This window comes from Colobus angolensis, unplaced genomic scaffold, assembly GCF_000951035.1.
Source record: "Colobus angolensis palliatus isolate OR3802 unplaced genomic scaffold, Cang.pa_1.0 Scaffold289, whole genome shotgun sequence".
Lineage (NCBI taxonomy): Eukaryota > Metazoa > Chordata > Mammalia > Primates > Cercopithecidae > Colobus > Colobus angolensis.
Window position 1 is genome coordinate 1,496,116 of NW_012116143.1, and position 23,747 is coordinate 1,519,862.

At 35.2% G+C, this 23,747-nt stretch overlaps 2 protein-coding genes across 7 annotated transcripts in view; one reads left to right on the forward strand and one right to left on the reverse strand.

Annotated features, from left to right (window-relative positions):
• The window catches only part of PHC3 (polyhomeotic homolog 3 (Drosophila)), a 100,611-nt gene extending 88,908 nt beyond the window's left edge, over window positions 1-11,703 (forward strand). Inside the window, exons 13-15 of one of the 3 annotated variants that reach the window (XM_011949001.1) lie at window positions 3,949-4,081; window positions 4,173-4,404; window positions 9,537-10,030. In XM_011949001.1, coding sequence (XP_011804391.1) covers window positions 3,949-4,081; window positions 4,173-4,404; window positions 9,537-9,691 — 520 coding nt within the window. In that variant the 3' untranslated portion in view covers window positions 9,692-10,030. Of the gene's footprint in view, window positions 1-3,948; window positions 4,082-4,172; window positions 4,405-9,536 lie in introns of those variants that run through there. The other 2 variants (XM_011949002.1, XM_011949003.1) reach the window with 2 other exon arrangements.
• A 10,030-nt stretch (window positions 11,704-21,733) lies between these two features.
• GPR160 (G protein-coupled receptor 160) overlaps window positions 21,734-23,747 on the reverse strand; it is a 44,514-nt gene continuing 42,500 nt past the window's right edge. For 3 of the 4 annotated variants that reach the window (XM_011949004.1, XM_011949005.1, XM_011949006.1), the window contains one exon: window positions 21,734-22,905. In XM_011949004.1, coding sequence (XP_011804394.1) covers window positions 21,817-22,833 — 1,017 coding nt within the window. In that variant the 5' untranslated portion in view covers window positions 22,834-22,905 and the 3' untranslated portion in view covers window positions 21,734-21,816. Of the gene's footprint in view, window positions 22,906-23,274; window positions 23,433-23,747 lie in introns of all 4 variants that reach the window. The other variant, XM_011949007.1, reaches the window with a different exon arrangement.

A 23,747-nucleotide genomic window follows, 5' to 3' on the forward strand; every position in this document is an offset into this window, starting at 1 on the left:
AGTCATTATTATAGATAAGTAGTGTTTTTTTTTTTTAATACAGCGTGTCACTCTGTGGCCCAGTCTGGAGTGCAGTGGTGTAGTCTCGGCTCACTACAACCTCCACCACCTGGCTTCAAGAGATTCTCCTGCCTCAGCCTCATGAGTAGCTGGGATTACAGGCACCTGCCACCATGCCCAGCTAATTTTTGTATTTTTAGTAGAGATGGGGTTTCACCATGTTCGCCAGGCTGGTCTCAAATTCCTAACCTCAGGTGATCCGCCTGCCTCGGCCTCCCAAAGTGCTGGGATTACATGTGTGAGCCACCACGCCTGGCTGATAAATAGTATTAATAACAAAATAAATGTTTAGTCTCTTCATTAATCGTATAATTCCCAAGTTTGGTTTATGTTAAAAAAGAACCCCACCCTAATTCTAATAATAAATCCTAGTAATACAGATACTTACCACTTAAGTTGAAGTGTATGCACACTATTTTGAAATTGGTTCTCTGTTCAAAAAGATAATTATTCTCTCAAAGGATTTAAGATCTTCAATAGGATGACTATAGCTTGTACTGTATTTCAAAATAGGTAGAAGAGCAGAATTGGAATGGTTCTAACATGAAAAAAAGACAAATGTTTAAGGTGTGAATATCCCAAGCACACTGATTTGATCTTTTCTGATTATATGAATGTATTAAATTATCACACATACCCTAAAACTATGTACATCTGTTATGCATCCATAAAAAGTAAATAACTTTAACCTCATGAAAAAATTAATATAATTGTATACATCAAGGGAATTTCTTACTTGAACATTTTATTTCGTATGGGTTATTTCCAAAATATACTTAGTAAAACTTAAGTTAAATAATAGAAGTGTTTTCCTCCAAAATTGGGTTCATTGTTTTGGTTGTCAGTCTGTTTTTCAAATATGCTTTGATGTTACTGATAAACCAATAATCAAAATTATGTAACTCATATTTAAACTTGAAGTTTCTAGTTTGCATATACTACAAGAAAGAACAATGGTTATCTGATTCTGAGTGATTTACAAACTCTAAAAACTTGGGGAAAGGACTCCCTTTCAGAATATTTTAAACTTCTTAACTATTTAAAAATATTTGAGGACACTTAATGCTGCCATCGGTCTTCTCTTAGAGATGAATGCTGAGTTGTCACATTAGTATTCTTTCAATGAATCTCTTTAGCAGGGTAGGGGCCCTAACATAGGGAAATGTGTATGAGAGAGGGAGATTAGGTCGGGGAAGAACCATTGTCATTTACATGTCTGCCTAGCTGTCTTGGAAAGCTAAATATTTAGGGACAAAATATGAAGTATAAAGCTAGCCTCTCTTTTCTGTTCTTTCCTTAACGGATAAAGAAGTTTTGTCAGTTGATATAAATGGAAATCAGAAACCTACATTGCTGAGCCCACAAATGAGCACATTATGAACACAGCAGGATCTTAAGTTGTTTTAGGGTAAAATGAATTGGCTATCAAGATACTTATATTTTTATGGGAAAAACAGCATATTCATTATCATAGTACTTTTTATTTCCACCTCTTGATATCTTTATAAAATGTAGGTGAGAAGAATTTGTTGTGGTGTCAGCATACTGGTTCTAGAATAGTTAGCAATAGCAAAGTTAATTGGGATTTATTCTTGTAACTTTCTTGGAGCAAAAGAATTTTGAAGGCTGGGTGTGGTGCCACATGCCTGTAATCCCAGCACTTTGGGAGGCTGAGGTGGGAAGATTGCTTGAGCCCAGGAGTTTGAGACCAACCTGGGCAACATAGTGAGACCCCCATCTCTACAAAACAGATTTTTGAAAATAAGTTACAAAGGCAGTTTCATATATGTAAAAATGAAACTGCATATATTTTTCCTAGGCTTTGCATAGCTTTTCAGAAATTTGTTTCTTAGATCATTTCTTCTCACTCTTCTTTCTAGGGGGAAAGGTTGGCAAACTCCCACCCAGGCCAAGTCTTTCCTATTGTTCATTTTTTTGTATGGGCTCGTGAGCTAAGGATGATTTTGAAATTTTTAGTTTGTTGGGAAAAAAAATCAAAATAATATTTTGTGACACATGAAAATTATGTGGAATTCAAATTTTACTGTTACTGTTACTGAAAGTTTTACTAGAACACAACCATGCTCATACAATATTTTCTATTTATTTTTTATTTTTTAAATTTATTTTTATTGTTTTGAGTTAGGGTCCGGCTCTGTCACCTATGCTGGGTGCAGTGGCGCTATCACAGGTCACTGCAACCTTGGCCTCCTGGGCTCAAGCCATCCACCCACCTTAGCCTTCTAAGTAGCTGGGACTACAGGTGTGTGCAAGCACACCTGGCTAGTTTTTGTATATTTAGTAGAGATGGGTTTTCACCGTGTTGGCCTTGAACTGGTCTTGCCATTTATTGGTCTTCAACTCTGGAGCTCAAGTAATCCACCCACCTTGGCCTCCCAAAGTGCTGGGATTACAGGTGTGAGCCACCGTGCCCGACCCAATATTTTCAGTGGCTCCTTTCACACTACAATGGCAGAGGTGGGTAGTTGTGACAGAAACTTGTATGGCCCATGAAACTTAAAATATTTACCATCTGGTCCTTCGTGGAAAAAGTTTGCCAGTCCTCGTTCCAGGGCTTTAGGATCCATTAAAAGACATAGGATTTTTTTAAGCTGTCATCATGTCTTATAAAGGTCTATGTTCAAAAATATTAGGCGATCTATTTTGATAAAAGAAAATCTTTCTTTTTTTTTTTTTGAGACGGAGTCTCGCTCTGTCACCCAGGCTGGAGTGCTGTGGCCGGATCTCAGCTCACTGCAAGCTCCACCTCCCGGGTTTACGCCATTCTCCTGCCTCAGCCTCCCGAGTAGCTGGGACTACAGGCGCTGCCACCTCGCCCGGCTAGTTTTTTGTATTTTTAGTAGAGACGGGGTTTCGCCATGTTAGCCAGGATGGTCTTGATCTCCTGACCTCGTGATCCGCCCGTCTCGGCCTCCCAAAGTGCTGGGATTACAGGCTTGAGCCACCGCGCCCGGCATAAGAAAATCTTTCTTTAAAGAGTTATGTACTTCGAAATTTTCTGAATAGTGAGAGCAATGAATTTCTTGTATAACTTTAAAGTCTCCACTTTACATTTTCGTTCTTTGATTTAATAATATATGAAAAATCTTTTGTTAGCTACTTGAGATCTTCTCCCTAGTATATTAAACTTTTAAAAATTAATGTCTCGGGCCGGGCGCGGTGGCTCAAGCCTGTAATTCCAGCACTTTGGGAGGCCGAGGCGGGCGGATCACAAGGTCAGGAGATTGAGACCATCCTGGCTAACACGGTGAAACCCCGTCTCTACTAAAAAATACAAAAAAAAAAACTAGCCGGGCGAGGTGGTGGGCGCCTGTAGTCCCAGCTACTCGGGAGGCTGAGGCAGGAGAATGGCGTGAACCCGGGAGGTGGAGCTTGCAGTGAGCTGAGATCTGGCCAGTACACTCCAGCTTGGGTGACAGAGCGAGACTCCATCTCAAAAAAAAAAAAAAAAAATGAATGTCTCTTTGGAAGTTATTACTTAGAAAAATCAGTTTGAATAAACATTTAGATACTACATAACTTCTTTTTCTTTTGGAAGCTTCCTTTTTTTTTTTTTTTTTTTGCTGCTGTGAAAATTGGTTATCCTCTGTGTTTTGCAGGAAGTTTCCCACTGTCATGCTGTAATCAGGAAAAAATACAATATTTTGTTGTAGATGTCCAGTATTATACTGAGAGATACATTATGATATACACAGAGCCCATTTTTTGACCTTTTAGCATAAGTAAATCCATTGAACAGTATAGTTATTATACGAGGTCTTACATTCATTAATGATGTATTCACAGTTGCACTTTAAAGTCACAATTAAATACTAAATGGATTGTCCCATATATCATTAAATATTTTTTCTTATTTGAATTTCTTAGGTACAATGTTAGCTGTTCTAAAAAATTTGCACTTAGTCGTTGGAATCGTAAGCCTGATAATCAAAGTCTTGGGCATCGTGGCCGTCGTCCAAGTGGCCCTGATGGGGCAGCAAGAGAACATATGCTTAGGCAGGTCTGTATAAACCTTGCTTCAATGTAAAATACCCTTTTCAGAAATGCAAGGAAAGTGCAATGCTGTATTTTGCTTGTACTACATTTTCCAGCTTCCAATTACTTATCCATCTGCAGAAGAAGACTTGGCTTCTCATGAAGATTCTGTGCCCTCTGCTATGACAACTCGTCTACGCAGGCAGAGTGAGCGGGAAAGAGAACGTGAGCTTCGGGATGTGAGAATTCGGAAAATGCCTGAGAACAGTGACTTGCTACCAGTTGCACAAACAGAGCCATCTATATGGACAGTTGATGATGTCTGGGCCTTCATACATTCTTTACCTGGTATGTAATTCATCACTTTGGCCTTAATATTTTTCTTGTGCATTCACACACAGCAATGTTAGATACATCCACACCTTTTTCACAAAAGGGCTAGAGAAGTACTGTGTATATGTATAAATTAAATGGCATTTGTTATTGAAATATGATCTGTTTCCTCTTGCTTATTCCCTCAGCACTACTGGGTATTTTCTCATACCCCCCCAAGTCGATAAAAACTGACTAGTCCTGCTTCTGCTGTGACACCTCAGCCGGTGAAGATATTAAAGGTGCTTTCTTCTCTTCAGTCTGATTTCTCTCGAGAGGTCAGTAGAGAGATTGAATCAGACACTTCTTCCTTTCTGCTCTTCTATTTTTCTATTCTATTCCTCCTTATTTCCTAATTTAACCTTTTTAAAAATGAAGTAAGAGAGACTTTTTTTTTTTTTACTTTTTTGAAAGCTAATTGGAACCTTTTAAAATATGTTAAAAATTTGATTTCTTTGAAAAAAATCAAGCTAGTTCTTTTAAAAGAAGGTACATTCTTTCTTTTCAATAAATAAACATCAAGAGCCTTTCTGAAATTTTATTTTTCAAATAGAGAGCTGAAATTCAGTTATATTCATTCTAATATTGAGGGTAACTTTCTTATTTATGTTTTCCTGTTCTCTCATTTTGATATTCTTTCCATCACCTTAAGTCTCTATCTTTTTTCCTTAAAACGACAATAATCTTTTATACCCACTTTCTCCAAGGGGCTGGCTACTAAAGACAGCTGCACCTTTGCTCATGATGAGACCCACACTAGTTATATATGTTAAGACTATATATGTGTATATATATTTTTTAAATCAGTAAGTCTTGTCATTCACTTTGACCTTATGCATATGGAAAATGAGGAGACTAAAACAAAAAATTTATTTCCTTTTGGTTTTATTGCGAATCATATCATTTCTCTTGATACAAGCTTTCTAGAAGAATACATTCTGTTTGAACTTGTCTACTAACTTTTTACAGTTTAATAAGCTAATTAGCTGTTGTTGCTAATTAGTCTTTCTCTGATGGCAGCTAAGGTCTTAGAAGCATACTTAGAGCTCACATGCTATACAAGAAAATATATTTAGAAATGACAGTTGTAAAGAATCTGTCACCCACTTTACTTCATATACAGAATTCTGTGAGAGTTTGTTAAATTAGTTTATCAATAGCTTGTTTTAGAAATGCTAAGTTTAAAAAAAATATGGCCGCTTCTAAAGAAAGATAGAATTGTTTAAAGTGGAGATACTCTATGGGAAGATTTTTAAACATGTATACGCCCACAAAAACTTAGGTGTGAATTAATTGCTGACCATGTGGATTTAGAATCTGTTTTAAACTGGATGTATTTAGAAGATACTGAGTCTTTCTTTATTGGTTGTGGTTTTAGTAACTAAGGAAACCAATTTTAGTTTTTGACCAGTATAGCTATCTTGAGAATTAACTTCAGAGTCTATATGGATGCGTGGGGCTGGGCTTTGGTTCTGTCATCTTCAGAAGTAGTCGCACTCTTCCATGTGGGCCACATGATCTGTTTGTGAGCCTGATTTTTCATTTGGGGGAAGTTTTTCTTTCCCTTTGTAGAAGAGAGTTGGTTTATATCCTGAGGAAAGTAGTTGCCCAAATAATTAACAAATAATAGATACTGCTGATTCTTCTTTCACTTCTTTTTTTATTTAGGCTAATTTTCCCCAGCATCCATTTGCCATGTGGCTACTTTACTAGAACGAAGGCAAATTCCTTTGTCTCATTCTTGCTTCATTTGAGTTAAACAAAAAAACATAAAACTTAATATTCCTTATAACCTAAAATGCTTGTCTTACAGAGCTCATTAGACACTTAATTTTGTTGCTAGGTATTTAGAAAACATTATATGTCATAAAAAGGACACAGCTATTATGTAATTTAGAATTGCTTATTACTGTTTTAGAGTCTGGTTAATATGACTCTTCTCTTTACTTATGAAATGGGAGTGTTTCCAACCTGCTTTGACAGGCCAAATAATAAGCTTATTTGTGTGATTAGTTATATCACCTTTCTCAAAGTTTTCTCTGCATAATGCCTATAGTTTAAGGTAATCTCATACCAGAAACTGCCTTAATGATCATTTCTTTCTGCTTCTCTGGACTTTGTAAATACCATTTTGAGCTTTTTTTTAGCTCTCATTCAGTGCTATTTGTTTTCCCTGAGTAGTCTACTCCCAAGCTTTTCTTAAATAGAATGAACAAACTTGTAAATTTTGTAATCTCTTTTGTATTTTGTTTCTTTCCAGTTGAGATAGGCTTCCTTCCCTCTTTAATCAGGGCATTTATATTTACTCCTCCAGTTTTCTCTTCTCTTTGTATATCATCTTGTTAACCATCCTGTTCAGACTATGTTAGAGCTTGTATGCAGTAGACCAGAATCTCAGAGCTGTTATCAGAATGAAAAATTACCGCCTTCTAATTTTTTCTGCATTAAAAAGTTATCTACGGGAACAATTCTTATTTTCAATTTACTGCAGGTTATCTTCTTTAACCCTTTCTTGCTATGGTGAACTGCCTTTTGCAGAGATCAGTTTGTCCTCTATTTATTCAAGTGTGAATCCACAGTAGATTTGATTTTTCTGTAGGCATAAACTAGGAATCATTTTTAAAAACGTGACTGTTTACTGGTTTTTGTAATATCAGTATTGGGACTTGTTTATTCTGTAGTATTGAGTGGCACGTGATACCTTTTCACCAACCTTACTGTGGTCAATTTTTGTGCAGGGTGTTTTGTTTTGAGTTTAGCTGGAGAAGTGATGCCAGACACTTGCAAGGTCAGTTGGGACCCATGTGCAGAGGTCCTTGCCCGTACTGAGAGCTGCACTGCACTTGCTTCTGGTGAGGTGAAGCTAGCTCAGCTGACTGGCTAGCTCAGTGTCAGTTGGTGTTTGTTTTGTACACATCCCTGGGATCCAGGCATTTTACCAAAGTAGATGTTAATGTCAGAAACTCAGAACTTTATCTCAGTATACCTTGAGCACTTAAAATTGTTTTTAAAATATATTTTTCTGTAATGAGTTTCTGGAAGCATACTTGCTTCCAATTTTTCTAAGTCACTTTATTTTTTTATTTCTATACTGATGTAACTACTCTTTTTTTGTGGTTAGCTTAAGAAAGTTGTGATCTAAAATGCATTCCTATTTGATCGTGCTAATTCCCAAAACACTTTTTGTTCTTTATTATTTTGCTAATACATTTACTGTCCACCTACAAGAGGATATGTGAAGAGGAATCTCACAATACAGAGGAACAGGAATGTGCTACATATTTTCCTCATGGAGAACTCCTTGTTTCTATTCCCAAATGTAGCTCTTATAATTCTCATTACTTCTCATTGCTCCTGTTTTCTGAATCTAAGTAAGTCCCACCCTATCTTTCTCTCTCTTCTTTTCTTTCCTGTGTTCTTGTAAGTAAGACTGAAGAGAGAAGAACATTAGTTCTTTCATAAAAAGAAGGATGAAGTCACAACTAGATGCAAGATTAGTCAGTTTTGTCTGCCCAGTTTTGTTGAGCTACCTCTGGGAAAAGAAAAGGGGCTTTTCTATGGTGAGTAATCCTATTTCAACTATAGTTTCTTTTATAAGATAAATGAGCAAAAGCATAAAAATTTTGTAGAGGGTATTGAAATGTGAATTTTTCAAAGTCTGAGAAATTATTAAAATAGAAATAGAAAAGCTAGTTGTTATATAGGAAACAGTAAAGATACAACTAACAGAGGACATGAGAAAAGAAATAAGCAAGAGAAAAAATGGACACACAGCTGTACACAGGAAAAAATATTTGTATTATTCTTACAGATAGCTCTTCTGTAGCAGATTATATTTTTGTTTATTGTGTATTTACTAATTCAGTCCTTATTGACAAATATTATGTATTCAGTACCTATAATGCTTTGTGCTTTGTGCTGGGTTGTAAGACATAATCTTACATAAACAAGAGGATGATAACATTTGCAAGCAGAAAGGATAATTGAACTAGCAAAATTGTGGCATCCAAAAGTGTAATGTAACTATTTTCATTTTTCATTATCTTTTTCTTTGTGTTTTCCCTTAGAATGCTGATTTGAATAAAATAGAAAAACTTAAGCTGTCAGTTTTTATGTATATTCTTAAATTCATCTTAAAATTTTACTGTATCTCAAGAAAGCTTCCATATTTTTGTATTCTGTCTTGTCTCAGCTGCTTAATTCATTACCTTTCCTATTGGTTTCTTTACCCTTAATGGGTAAGTTTGTTGAGTAATCTGGAATTGAAAATTTGGTAGACAGTAAAAACATTTGAGTTTCAGGTAGATACTGGCATTGTTACCTGCTAAAGCACCTGGTTTAGACTGAGAGCTAAAATATTGGTTATATGGCAGGAAATTCACCAGCAAGCTCATAATTTCAGTGAGAATTGTTTTCTTAACAAAAGTGGAGACAAGCCTAGTGATACTAAGATTTGAAGTTGAAGTTACAAGTCAAGCAGTGTAATACATTTCAGCAGCACTGCAGTAGATTGGTAATACAATCTTGAGAGATTTGATCTGTCCTGAGTGAACAATAAAAGTATTTTAAATGTACTTGTCAAGTGAAGGTTATAAATTAGGATAAGGTACAAATGATAATGAAAGTGGTACTTACTTGAGAAAATATTTCTAGGTTATTTAAATGGCAAAACATTATATTTTTGTTTCCTCTTTACCTATATGTGAAGGATGTATTATACAGAGATAAGTTCATGAGGTATATAACTAGTTAACCCAAACCTGTTATGTGGCATGCTTTGAGGTAACACCATAGTCCTTTTTGTGAAGGCAGTATTATATCTAGACTTTGTACATTTTTACCTCTTATGAATTATTTCTATAACATTATTTTAGAGCAAGAATTCCAAACAAATTGCTTTACCTGGATTTTGAATTAATTCTTATTTTCAGAATGCAAATACTCTATTCTTCAAGAGTGAACTCAAGACTACCATAAATAAATTTCATTTGTTTCTCAGCCTGTATTTCAGATTCTCAGACCCAGTGAGAGCATAACTGTGACTGTTAGGAGTAATGTCTAATTGTTGTATATTTAATTCTAACTTCCATCCTCTGGTCAAATTCCAGGCTGCCAGGATATTGCAGATGAATTCAGAGCACAGGAGATTGATGGACAGGCCCTTCTCTTGCTAAAAGAAGACCATCTCATGAGTGCAATGAATATCAAGCTAGGCCCAGCCCTGAAGATCTGTGCACGCATCAACTCTCTGAAGGAATCTTAACAGGAACATGAAGCCTTGATAAAACAGCAGTTTTACTCTTCTCACACAAACTTGTGAGGTAAAGGCCTAACTTGGTCTAGAATATGACACTTACTGTAGTGGATAGCCAAGCACATTGGGATCTCCACATCAAATACTGACATTTCTTCTACAGGTATAATAATTCATCATACATTTTCATAATTAACAAACATTGGTAAAATTAATTTTACAGGTTACATGAAACATTGAAAGACTTGTTATAGAGGGCCATGATATTTTTCAAAGAAATGTGTTATACTAGATAATTTTTTTAAAGGTGATGTTTATCATTAATATAAAGAATCCTTTTAAAAGTAATTTAATGATTTACATTTGTCCTCTTTTGATTCGATTTTCTTATACATTTTTTTCTACCCTATTAGTTTTCTAAAGGTTGTTATGAGAGGTATGTTATGGAATAATTTAGTAGTCCAGTGACAGAATCATATGAAATCAGTGTACATTTTAAAAAATATGTCTTTTAGACATATGCTTTACCTATAAAAAAGGAATTGTGTTCTAGTATGAACAATACTGATCTGGAAGTGAGAAGAGTTAGTTTCTATTCCAAACTTGACCAAGAATTTGGTTTGATTGAGAAAGTTTTCCTCTCAGTTTTTGTACATTTATTCAGAGCAGTGGTTCTCAGTGGAGGTCAGTTTTGATTGCCAGGGGACATTTGGCAATGCTGAGACATTTTGGTTGTCACAGCTTGGGGGTGGGTTTAGGGGAGGGTTGCTACTGGTATCTAGTAGGTAGAAGCCAGAGATGTTTCTAAATATCTTATAATGCACAGGACAGCACCCCTCCACTATGAAGAATTATCGGTTCAAAAATGTCGGTACTGCCAAGGTTGAGAAACTCTGATATAGAAGGAGTGATAAATACTGTTTTCACCCAAAGGAATACTTTTAAAAGATGGAGCATACTAAATATATATGATGAAAGTATTATTCACATAACATTCATATTCTGCTGAATAATTTTTTCTAGTTTAATCATACTAGAAAAAGAAAAAAAGATCTACAAATTGTCCTATAAAATAAGGACTAACATGGAAATAATTTAACTCTCAGAAAGTACTAATTCATTCTGATTATCTTTCATACCTCTGTGCTCCTCTGCAATGATGAAGGCATAATATGATTATACCTATGAACTAGTACATAGCCTTTTCTGGCAAGAAAATAGTTTGTAGCAGATATGTGGTTGCTCTTTGGATTTTTTTCTAATGTTGAACATGCTGGGACTAGCTAGAATGTACATTCCTACTTCCTTTACCAAACGTTTGCATGCTTCCTGCAAAGCACTTACCAAGTGATTTCTCTTAAATCACCAGATATAATTTTGTATGTACATGTTTGAGGAAAAAAATTTAAAGCAAAACCTTTTACTGATCAGTGTTCTATAGAATTATGACACTAAAACAAAATTGTTTGTGGAAGCCCTGAAAGCTTTATAGTCCTGGACATCAAAAATTTTATTTGAGATGATGAATGTTTTGTTTTACTCTTTTCTTATATTACCACGATTGAGATATTTTAGTAATTGAAGGAACATACACAGATATTTGGCAGAAGTCGAGTAAGGAGGGGAAAATAAAGAGTCCGTGAGTTTCAGTCATTTTCACTGCTCTTTTCAAAAAGATTGTGTTGAGCTAGTAGAAGACTAAAGATGTCACTGAAGACATCACAGATATTATATTTATCTTTTGGCTTTGTGTACATTAGAGAATGTTGATTATTTTTATACAAAAATACAGCGGGTAATTTTTTTAATCTTTAGATGCCTCTTGTTTGAATGTATGCTTTGTGGAATTCTTTGTGTAGTAATGTTTTGAAAAAAGATGTTTACTGATAGTTACATGTAGGATTAGAATATGTAATGTAATATAAGGCTCATGTTCCAGACCTACGATAGCTTGTAGTCTATGTTACATATTTCTTTATATCACATTTTTAATCATTGGATTAAAGTTTCAAGGAAAGCTAGGTACTCTATAATCGGTTTTCATTTATTAGCAGTTAATCATCATGACAGAATTGTCATATGCTTGACTTTTCCCCTCTTCTTGGAATTTCAGAACAAAATACAGGCTAAGCATTAGTAAGAGACGACTCACAGTATGAGGGAGGGAGGTGCAATGGAAAATCTTGCCTGGAATTAAAACTCATAGATTATCCACAGTTAATACAAAATTTATTATTTGGGGATAGACTCCTCCAGCAGTAATGATTACCTCCCATAACTATATTACTATGGCCTTTAAGGTATCAATTTTGAACTGTGTTGTAGGCTCTCCTTTTATTTATTTGCTTTCCTACTAGCAGCCATTCTGTACTTATTGAAAGCCCCTGTGCCTACTGCTGTCTTAAAAGTATTCAGGAGGGGCTTACAGGAGGGTTTTCTATTGGAGAATACCTTATAATCTTAAATCTAGTCCAGATCTCTGTTGTCCCCACTCAAAACATACCCAGAAGATGCACTTGCTTTTTTCAAGTGAGTTTTTATTTAAAAATGGCTTGTTTGCTATCACATTGGTACAGCTGTTTCTTCCAAAGCTGTTTCTTAATTTCAAAGCTTCAACTATGTATAATGGATATATAGACAACACTGAGCATCCACCTCTCTCCTGAGCTTTAAAGCACAGTTTCAGTATGATATAGGTGGGGAGAGTATAATTGTTTTCATATCCTTTCATACTACTCCTGAGAGTTTTAGGATTTTGACTGGGGAGATGTAATGACAAACAGGGAACATGAAGGTTCTTCCTACTTTTGCTACCTAAGTTTGCATTTTCTGACTTCCTTAAAGTGTTGCACTCTTTGTCCCATTGGGATAAAAAACCGTTAAGTTTGAAATTTTGCTTTAAGCCTTGTGTTCCTAGGGAAGTTAAACAACTAAGCTGATTTGTGAAAATTATTTTTTATATGACATTAATATTCATCAAGCCTTGTGTAGGCATGTGTAAGACACAGCTATGCAGCTTTGAATATATAGTATGAGATAAGAGTGTTCCAAATCCTGTCATTTTTTAAGTAGCATATTATTGCCCTGATGGTACTGTTACTTTGCTGTTGAATGCTCTAAACAGAAATTTTTTAAAAGGTGTGGTTTAAGAGCAGTCACCCAGGAGTAGACAAGGTGGAATGGGAGGAAAGAAATGGTAATGCAAAAGCTTGAGCATGGGAAGAGTCAGAGGAGGAGGCCATCATCCTTGTTAGCTTAGCCTGCTTCAACACTGAGCACATTTCTGCACTTTTGAAGTGAATATTCATGTTTTACTTAGAAGAAATAATTTCCTTTCATTAGGGATCCCAGTTGATTTTTGTTTCCTGGTGTATCAAAATACTTAGAACTATGAAACAAGTATTATTGTGATCATGCCTTTGAATAATTTTTGACATAGCTTATCTTCATATATCAAGTATAAAATTATAACGGGACATCTGTTCACAAATACAAGTCTTAGATTGAATTGAAATGTGTTATAGTGCCCTGTCTCCCACTGACTTGTTCAGTTAAATGTCTTAAAGTACATTATGTACATCTTCAGGCTTTTGGTTCCACAATGGCACAAGTATGGTAAGGAGGCAATATAGTCTTAGGCTATATGCCTATATTAAATGTGTATAAATGATTTTTGAAAGAATACACTAGTATAGATGTATGTGAGTGATGCTGACCTGACAGCCATATCCAGTAGATGAAACTGACTGGACACACTGTTAAAATGTTTTAAAGATATATTTTCAACCAGAACAGCCTGGTTATAGTTTGTGATTTAAAGATTCTCACCTTGATGAATTGCAGGAACACATGCAGCCTACTGGCATTGAGCATTAGCTAATGGCATGAAAGGGCCTCATCTCACTACCTCTCTTAAGGCCTCTAGCTCAAAGAAAACTGCATGAAAACTTACTTCTTAGATCTTTGTCTCAAAATCTTTAGCGAGGATTTTGTACTGGGGCTAACTTGAGGAAGGGAGGCAGCTGGGGCAGGACTTTCTGATACCTGACAGTCATATTCCAGAGCAACCTTTGGGCAGTGGAAACTGGCCCATCTATGCAAAATGATTGCTCAATCTGTTTCTTGTGTACCACATATGTAACTAGCTGGGCCCTAAGGAAGGTTTTCTAGGGGGAAGGATAGGGAAGTAGAGGAGGAGACAAGTAGGAGGAACAAAGCATTCCAGACCCAAGAGGATAGAAGTTATGTAGGATAGATATGACCTTCATCCATAGTTCAAAATAATACATTTTAATTGTTAGATGCCAGTTATAAATAGGCTATAGTTTTTATATGTCAAGATTTACCTGTAATCAGACTCATTCTTTCACTCCCTATACCCACTATCTCCATGCTTAGGAGCATGGATATTAATAGTTCCAATGATATATAAGTTAGTGATTTTTGATTTCCGAAAATTTGACAACCTTTTATTATAGTTGGAGAATATTTGTCAAAAATTCAAAGGTTGTTTTAATTGAGTTGCCAGAATTACAGAGAGTTTCCATTTTCAGGTACCACAGTTGAATCACCTCTGTAGATTGTTACAAAGAGGCATTTTAAGATAGTATTTTATTTGTTAGGTTGTATCTCAGTCTAAGAATCGGGAAAAGAAAAGCTACAGGTTTCTCTTTCCTAGTCTGGATTTCGGTAAACACAAGCCTACCTCTGCTTCTTTGGTTCACAGCAGTGTGGATCATGAAATGAACTGTTTACCCACATTCATCAATATTGGTATTTTATAAATCTACTTAGAGCATTTAATTTCATCTCAAAGATTGTGATCCAGTTTAGATAAGCACAAATACAGTATTAGGAAAAGTAAATATGCAATCTTACTAAAATTTCAACTTGTTAAGCTGTATATCTTTTAAAAAAAATTATTTGGGGCTGGGCATGGTGGCTCACACCTGTAATCCCAGCACGTTGGGAGACTGAGGCGGGTAGATCACCTGAGGTCAGGAGTTCGAGACCAGCCTGACCAATATGGTGAAACTCCATCTCTACTAAAAACACAAAAATTAGCTGGGTGTGGTGGCGTGCACCTGTAATCCCAGCTACTTGGGAGGCTGAGACAGGAGAATTGCTTGAACCTAGGTGGCAGAGGTTGCAGTGAGCTGAGATCGTACCCCCGCATTCCAGCCTGGGTGACAGAGCAAGACACCGTCTCAAAAAGCAAAACAAAACAAAAAATTCTTTGGGAAGATAGGTCCTCTTTTGTTAGACATTCATAAAATGTATCCTTATATAGTTTTGTTCACAGTAGTTTTGTAAGCTTTCTTCAAATAAAAAAAGTTTAAAATTAGATTACCTTCTTTAGAAAAATAATTTCCTGAATTTTTAAGAATTTTCCAAGTTTTACATATTAGTTTTTAGAACCTAATCCATTTTCAAATTGTACTATGAGAACGCTTTTAAAAAAAAAAAAAAAAGTTGTAAAGCATTAATACAAATATAATCATTACCATCACATTCCAGAGAATATGGCTTTTTCTAAACTTTCAATTTAGAAAACATACATTAAGGGGGAATCTCTGCCCTCCTTTTCAGCTCTGAAGACCAGCTTTTCTACTCAGACACATGCACACACCCCTTCCAAGTGTCATGTTTATGGGAACGTTTGGGAAATGTTTTCCAGATGTTTTATTTTTTCCCTTTTATAGTTTGTTGACATTTAATTTTATTTAAAGATGACAATTTTAATCTGAAATGTTAGAGAAGAGGTACAACATAATGAGGTTCTAGCTAGCTTTCTACTTTTGAAAAATATTTTTTTTCTACTGCTTTTTACAAGTACTGGTCCTCTCAGTGATACTGGTGGTGTTCAGTATGAATCCATAGAAAGAAAACAAAACGTGTTGTTTAAAAGAAGCAGAGTAATGAATTTCAGTTTGGAGAAAACCAATATAATTTTAAAACACTGTTATACTACATAGCAAGGTTTTAATTAAATATAAGAGTAAGGTAGTAAGTTCTTTTAGAGCACCTGTTTAAATTTACTCCAGGAATCATCTTAAGGATTGATAGTCACCATCATTTATTGACCTAAAAGTTACATTTCATGGAATGTTATCAGTGTTAAATCCAAGCTTTGTGGAGCTTTAAATGACGATGGTGAAAAAGTTGGTGTTCGTGAGAGTGGTGGGGTGTTTAGTCATCAGTGAAGTTAAACATCAACCTGTTTTAGAAAGAACTTTTTAGTCTTGCTTCAAGTAAACCAGAAGTGTCTAGTATTTAAATCTTTATTTAGAATGCTTCCCTTAAAAGTATTTTTTTGTTTTGGGTAGCATTAAATAATCAGTAAATAATCTATTTCAGTAGTAAATAATAGATGAATTAAGATGATGATGAGTTAGGATTAACACACTGGTCTGGAGACTGGGGTTTTATGTCAGTGGGTTAGCTGTGTGTGACATGTTGGGCAATTACTCAGCTTTTTTAACAGCTTCCAGATATGCAATATGGTTCCTGTACTACTCAGAAGTTGATTTTGGTTTAATTCGTCTTTGGGGTACCTCCCAGATCTAAAACTATGATTCTAGGCCATGTAATGGGGTTGCTCCTACTTCATTCTCTTTCCCTTTTTAAGGGTTCGGTTTAGCATCCATTTCTTGGGTCACCTACAGTCTTTGTTCTCCTAAGGATTAAAATAGAAAATTCATACGTAACAAGCAAATGAGGACATTTTCCTAAATGCTCCTTATTGGTTAACCACTGAATATATGAACACATATGAATATGGTCATTCATGTACTTATATTTAGCAAAACATTTGAACACTTATATGTGCAGTGTGTGGTGATCATGACATGAGGAACTGGTAATAAGTAAAATCTTCCCCCCAAAATTCATTGTGGCTTAAATAAATATGAACATAATCATTACTACTTAATAAGCTGACTGAGAGGGAATCTTAATAAACTTGGAACTGGGAGGGAGTATTTTTATGCATTGGGTAAAGGGTTAGGCTAGATGACATCTAAGGGGTCTGAGTGAATCATACCATAATTTTTATAAAACATTTCACATACTAAACATCAGTTGGCCCTATACCTGATTAAGTTACAAAATTTAGGAGACTTAACATTAAGGACTTACAGGTTGAGACAGCCCATATATTTCACGGCATTATTTTAACACTTGAATCTGTTCCAGAGTTGTTGCTAACAAGGCATGTGGCAGAACAAAAAAAAAGCTGGTGTTGATATAAGAGCTTTTTACCTAGTATTGACAGTGTAGCAACTTTTTTTTTTTTTTTTTTGGAGACGGGGTCGCTCTGTCGCCCAGGCTGGAGTGCAGTGGTGTGATCCCAGCTCACTGCAACCTTGCCCGGGTTCAAGCGATTGTCTTGCCTCTGCCTTCCGAGTAGCTGGGATTACAGGTGCCCGGCACGACACCCGGCTAATTTTTGTATTTTTAGTAGAGATGGGGTTTCACCATGTTGGCCAGGCTGGTCTCGAACTCCTGACCTCAAGTGATCCACCCACCTTGGCCTCCCTAAGTGCTAGGATTACAGGCATGAGCCACCACGCCTGACAGTGTAGCAACTTTCTAAAACTGGAAAATCTCAAAGGAGATCACTGGAACAGACTCGTTCATTTATTTTTTGTTTTTAAATTAAGAAAGATGACACCAAATAAATGTTACTATTTTAAGCTATTACAAATACCCACCTTTTAAAGATACGTAAGAAGCAGTAATATTCTAGAAAGCAGATAATACAAAGTATTTGGGGGGTAAACATTGAATGGGAGATTTATTGGGTTAAGGTCCCTTCCTTGTCACTCTGGGATGCTGTGAATCACATTGTACTTCCTGTTGACACAGCTTTACATATCAACATCAGTTGATACTAACATTCTCCATAAAGATATAGAATGAAAATATCTATTAAAAAATAGTTTATCATTCTTGTGGCTTTTTGTTTGTTTGTTTTGAGACAGTCTCGCTCTGTCACCCAGGCTGGAGTGCAGTGGTGCGATCTCGGCTCAATGCAACCTCCACCTCCCAGGTTCAAGCGATTCTCCCACTTTGGCCTCCCAAGTAGCTGGGATTACAGGCATGCGCCACTACGCCTGGCTAGTTTTTTGTATTTTTAGTAGAGATGGGGTTTTACCATATTAGCCAGGCTGGACTCAAACTCCTGACCTCAAGTGATCCGCCCGTCTCAACCTCCCAAAGTGCTGGGATTATAGGCATGAGCCACTGCACCTAGCCTGTTGCAGCTTTTTAAAGCAGGAAGTATCCAAATAAAATGTTGGATTAGAATCTGTCAAACTAATTGAAAACGGGAAGACTATCATCTAAGTAGCCAGATAATCTGGGTTTCAAAAAATTATTCCATGGTTTTAGTATTAGTATTAAATACTAAATTTAGGTCTTAGTATTAAAAAATACTGTTTTAATTTTTAAAGTATAACTAATTTTTCAAATATTTTATGCTGTTAAAATATGTATTACATAAATGCTTTTTGTATATGTATTCTTAAATTTCAAAAAGTCAACTGAATGTGCAAAGATGATATAATTTTGGATGCATACATTTAAACTAGATTCCCAGTCCTCTCCTTCAAAAACTTGGTCTTTGTTTTTCCTATAGGGGAAAAAGTCAAAATAAGTTCCAAAAATTATCCTCAAAGTAGTAGTATGCTTGTAGTAAATGAAGGTTGGATAGATGGATACTGACAATGGTGGCAGGCATTTCAAGCCTTTTATTAAATTAGTACTTTTTGTCTTCTTCCTTATTAACATTTTGTTGTTAATTTTAGCAAAGACCAATTGTTGTGATAAACTGGTGTTTTTTGGATGTTTAAGCACATGTTAACCAATTTTGTAATTCCTCCTTTTGGTTCCTCCCATTGTTCTAAAATAGGACTTTCGTATTATTAAAAACTCAAAAGATGATCCACCCAGGATGAACAAAGATCACCAAGGGGAAAGAAAACATTTTTTATCTTTACAGAAAACAAATGTTAAGATTATATATAGATGTATTCTTTACATTGGATATTGTATTAGAGTCCTCCTTACAAGAAATGAAATAGTTTTTAGCACTCTTAGCATTAGAGTTCCTAGATTGGTGTTGATAGCTACAGTTTTAAAATGTATAACCTGAATATGAAGGTTAATTTTGCATTGTAAGAGCACATTTGATCTATGTAAAAAGTGTCCATTTGGTGTATTTTTTTAAAAAAGAGAAAGCACTTTCATATTAAGTAGCATGTGTATGAATTTAGATTTTCATATTTGTTGTGTCTGTATTCAGTGAAGTAAATTGAGCATTTAAATGTTTGTTGATGGCAACATTAGCTATTAAATTAAAGCACCTTATACTCTGCTGCTTAACTTGCTTGTAATTGCACCTTTGTTACCTGCACATTTTCATATAGAATATTGTTGTAACATTGCTTCATGTGGGTCTGGATGGAAGATTAGTGGGCCTACAGGATCATTTATTTATATTGTTTATATTATAATAATATATTGTAGACCAGTTGTAAGTTCATTTCTTTACAAATAAAAGCCTCTTCCATTTGGCTGGTCTATTGAATAATTTTTTTTCTTTAAGCTTGTGAGACATGGGGAATCCGATGTTAAACAAAAAGCTTAGTGAGGTTTGAAATGGTTTTAAAATCTCCTGATTTAAAATCTGCAAAGAGTGTAAGTCTTTACTGATTAATTTCAATATATTTAAACATATTTCAGTCCCATATTTGGCCAACTAGAAGGCAATATATTTAGAGGAAAAAGTAACACAGAGAAGGAAAGAGGGCCGGGTTTTAATGTTTTAAACTGTTTAAACACACCCTGATGTTCTCTTGAACATAGGATTATTTGTCCTAAACTTTCGATATAGTTGGTTCTCTATATGCATTTGGTTTTTTTTTTTTTTTTATTATACTTTAAGTTCTAGGGTACATGTGCATAACGTGCAGGTTTGTTACATATGTATACTTGTGCAATGTTGGTGTGCTGCACCCATCAACTCGTCAGCAGCATTTGGTTTTTATAGAATAATGTGATTTTTATTCCTACTTTCTCTATTTTTTTTTTTTTAAACATTGTAGCATCTATTATAGGGGTTATTTCTGTTCCCTACCATGTCTTCTGTTAACAGACCTGATCATAGAGAGGTGGACATATGATTGAAGTCAGGTTGAACAGTCATTCCTTGGGACTGTATATTTGAAGTTAGGAGATGTTTTAAGTTGGAATTATGAAAGCCCTGAGCTGCTGGCAGCCAGAATACCCACTTTGTTGGACACAAAGTGGAAACCAACAGCTCAAGAGAGATTCTCCTAGTAGTTTACCGAGTTGTCTTTCCAGTATCCAGCTTGTTCTTAGAATGGCTCAGGTTGAGTTTGTATTACCTGCTACTCAAAGAATTCCTGACTGACTGTCCAGGAGCATTTCCCAGCTTGTCTTTATAGATGGTTAATTAATTAGCTAATTAAAGAGACTTCTGTGCTCAAGTAAATGGGTTTCTTCTTCATTATAGCACTGTAAAGCCTTAAGATGTTCATGGGCATTGTACATTTTCAAGTGAAAAATAATTAAGAAACAACATTCTTCACATTTGACTCTGAAACAAACCATTCTTTTTGAGAATAGTCAGTGGCACCAATGAAAGGCAGTGTAATGTAGTGGTAAAGAGCAAGAACTCTGGACCAGAATTCTGGGTTTGCATCCCAGCTTCCCCAGTGTCTAGTTGTATCATAGTGAGTTTCTTACTTTCATTGTTTAAATTTCCTCATCTGTAAGAAGGGGATAATAGTTCCTGTCAGAGTTGCTGTGAGGATTAAGTCAGTTGCTGCATGTAAAACACTTAAGATGGTACCTGGCACACAGGACACATTTCTTAAATCTCTTTGCCATTATTAGTGTTCCATAGCACTTGTTTTAGGACATTTTTTCAAATAATGGAAAGTAATCCATTTGTGGATCATGAACTCAATTTAGTGGATCAAAACCAGCATTTAAAAAATGACACTAAAAAACATATTTGCATGATATGTAAGGGTAAGTATTGTTACATGTAAACGTAATACATACATGTCTATGGGTCATGATGTTAAAAAGTATATCTTACTATAAATATAAAAAAAAATCAAAAGCCACCAATTCAGGAAAAGCTAGGTTTAGATTTATGCAATATAGTATTTATAAATGGGTGACAAAAATACCTATGTAGCTTAATTCCTAAAGTAACATAAGATTATTCTGCCACTCATATTGTTTTACTCCAACGAAGCTACTCTGCCCATCCACTGGGGGAGGTTTGGCAATGTCTGGAGACATTTTTTATTGTTTCTACTGGGCATGGAGGTGCTACCAATCAGCGGGCAGAGAGCAGGGATGCTGCTAAACTGCCCCCCAACAGAAAATTAACCAACCCCAAATGTCAAGAGTGCTGAGGATGAAAAACTCTACCTTTACGTGTGATACATTGCTAATGTCATTATGATGTGACATGCAAGTATGTGACATACAAGTTATAATATGAAAACGAATCTGCTGAATCATGGAAAGGGACCTAGTCATTACTTCCAGTTCCATAAGGTGAGCAACTAAAACTCTCTTCTTCCAGGAATATTTGCATTAAGAACAGAGATACACTTTTTAAAATCAGCTACATTTAAAATAAGCTAATCTTCCTCTTACACTGAACTTTATACCGAATCATTTTAAGAACAATTTTTATTTTCTTGCTTTCATTTGAACATTTAATAAAAATGTTTTGGTTGATATCTTAAAGTTGTCAGTGAAATCTCAGATTTACATAACAGTTTGCATCCAGTAGTTTTTTTGGGTAACACAAACATCAGTATGGCCAAATGTTAACTCATTTCACTTTCTGTGTTAATAACAAAATAATATTTGTAATATACTGTCCCTGAACAACTATAAAAACTTCTTGGAATTATTTTGTTTTTAAAATAAAACACTTTAATAAATAGTATCATAGCCCCAAAAGACCCATTGTGAACAGTATCAAAGTTAAGGGGCAAAAGCTTTAGTTCAGTTTATTTTTTAATATGTCCTGAGTTCTTTCTGTTTGTAAAATTATGATCTTACTATAGTTGTAACTTTTAATATTAACAAATCATTATTGATATAGGCTTTTCAATTTGCTCAAGATTAGGAATTGTAAGTGGAATGAAGCAGCACTTCCAGTTGACAAATGGATCCAAAGGTAATCCAATGTCTCTTAAATTAAGCTTGTGACAATTAAACCAATACACTGTAGCAATGAGAAAACTATTGACAAAGTACAACCAGGGAATATTCATCTCAATATATGCTGGAACCTGAACTTTAAGTAAAAGAATGATTACCTGAAGTAGTACAAATGGTAACCAGGTACTGAGAAAACAGACAATGAGCTTGGATAAGAATATTTTTTTCGATCTCACAGTGTAACTGGAGTGGGATGAAAAAGGAAAATATAAGATAGTTTCATTCATATAGGAAGTTATCCTGACAGCCTGTACCAAAGTAGTAACTTCTTCCCAAGAGGTTATGAAAGCTACAAATAAAATCATCACCATGAAAAATGACAGCCAGTAACTCTGAATGCTGACATAGAAAGGACAGTGATGAGAATAAGCATTCTGTGCCTTCAGGCTTTGGTAGATGGCTGGGTCTCCCAAAACGTAAGCAAGGACTGAAATCCAAATTAAAATTACTGTAAAGAAATAAAATAATTTTTGACACTTAAATGAAAGCTTGGTTGTTTTAGAGAAATTGAGGCAATAATCTATACAGGCTATCAGGAAAACTGGATAATGCAAAAAGCCATAAGTAAAGGAAATAATTTGAGTAAATAGGCAGATGTGGTATTTAGTAAACCTAATGCTTAAAAGTACAAAATCCCTGAAATACAATATAATGGAAATGTTTACCAAAAGTAAAAGATCAATGAATGCTAGTGAAATGCAAAAATATTCCATAAAATTTTGACAGGTGTTTTTTCTTCTCATTCCTAGTGTAAGGATATTTAATAATATTTTCCCAAGTATGATCAAGAACAGCAGACAGTTAACATCTAGGGGCTGGCTGGTTTGATGTAACTGGTACTGAAAAGAGCAGTTCTCTGAAGAGAGGGCAGTCATATTTTTACTTAAATTTCAAGAAGACCTGCTGAAATACACATGATAAAACACTGCTTCCTTTATTTTCCGTCCCTGCAAAAAAAAGTGAAAAGAAAACCTTAATGTTACCTATTTTGAAACTTTACAAAGCAAGCACCACTATTCTTAAAAGCCTAATGCAGTTATTTCCCCAAATAAATATATGAATAAGAATTATATGTCATATAATACAGAACATAAAAATTAATGTGTATACTTTGGTCGTTTTTTTGAGACCCAGATAGTTCAGAACGCAGAGATTTTTAAACCAAAATTTTAAATATAAATTACTAACTTCTATATGTAAGTACAGGTTTTAATAACTTAAGAGAAATGGTTTTATCTACCAGGGCCAAAACTCATGCCTAAAATAGAAGCTTGATAGCAATATGCAAAACAACTACATAGAGCTTTTAATCCCACCTCACTCTGACTCCATACTGCATGACCCCAGTCCCTTTTGTCAGTGAAGTTTAGAAGCTATGCTTATGGGGCCCCTTAACACAGTTTTCAAAGCTTTTTAGTTTCAGGATCCTTCAGATTGAATCTTTTCCTGAATCTCTGAAAACAGATGGTTTCAGCTAAAAATAATGGAAACATAGGTAAAGGAAAGAAAGAGAAGTGTTTATCTTCTGGATACGATCTTTCAGTTATGGCATGTGGAGAGACAAGATAATACAGGGAAGGAATAGGGACTGAGTATAGATACATGAGAACATCAGGAAGCGGTAGGTAAAGGCAAAGGAACAGGAGTTGAGACTTCAGTAATACATGCATTTGGAAGCAGGAAAAAGAGATGATGAAAGAAGTCAGAAGAAGAAATCAGGAAAGGATTGGAAGGAAAGGAAGGAGATCCAAGAAACACATCCTTAAAAAAAAAAAATCAGAGTTGACCC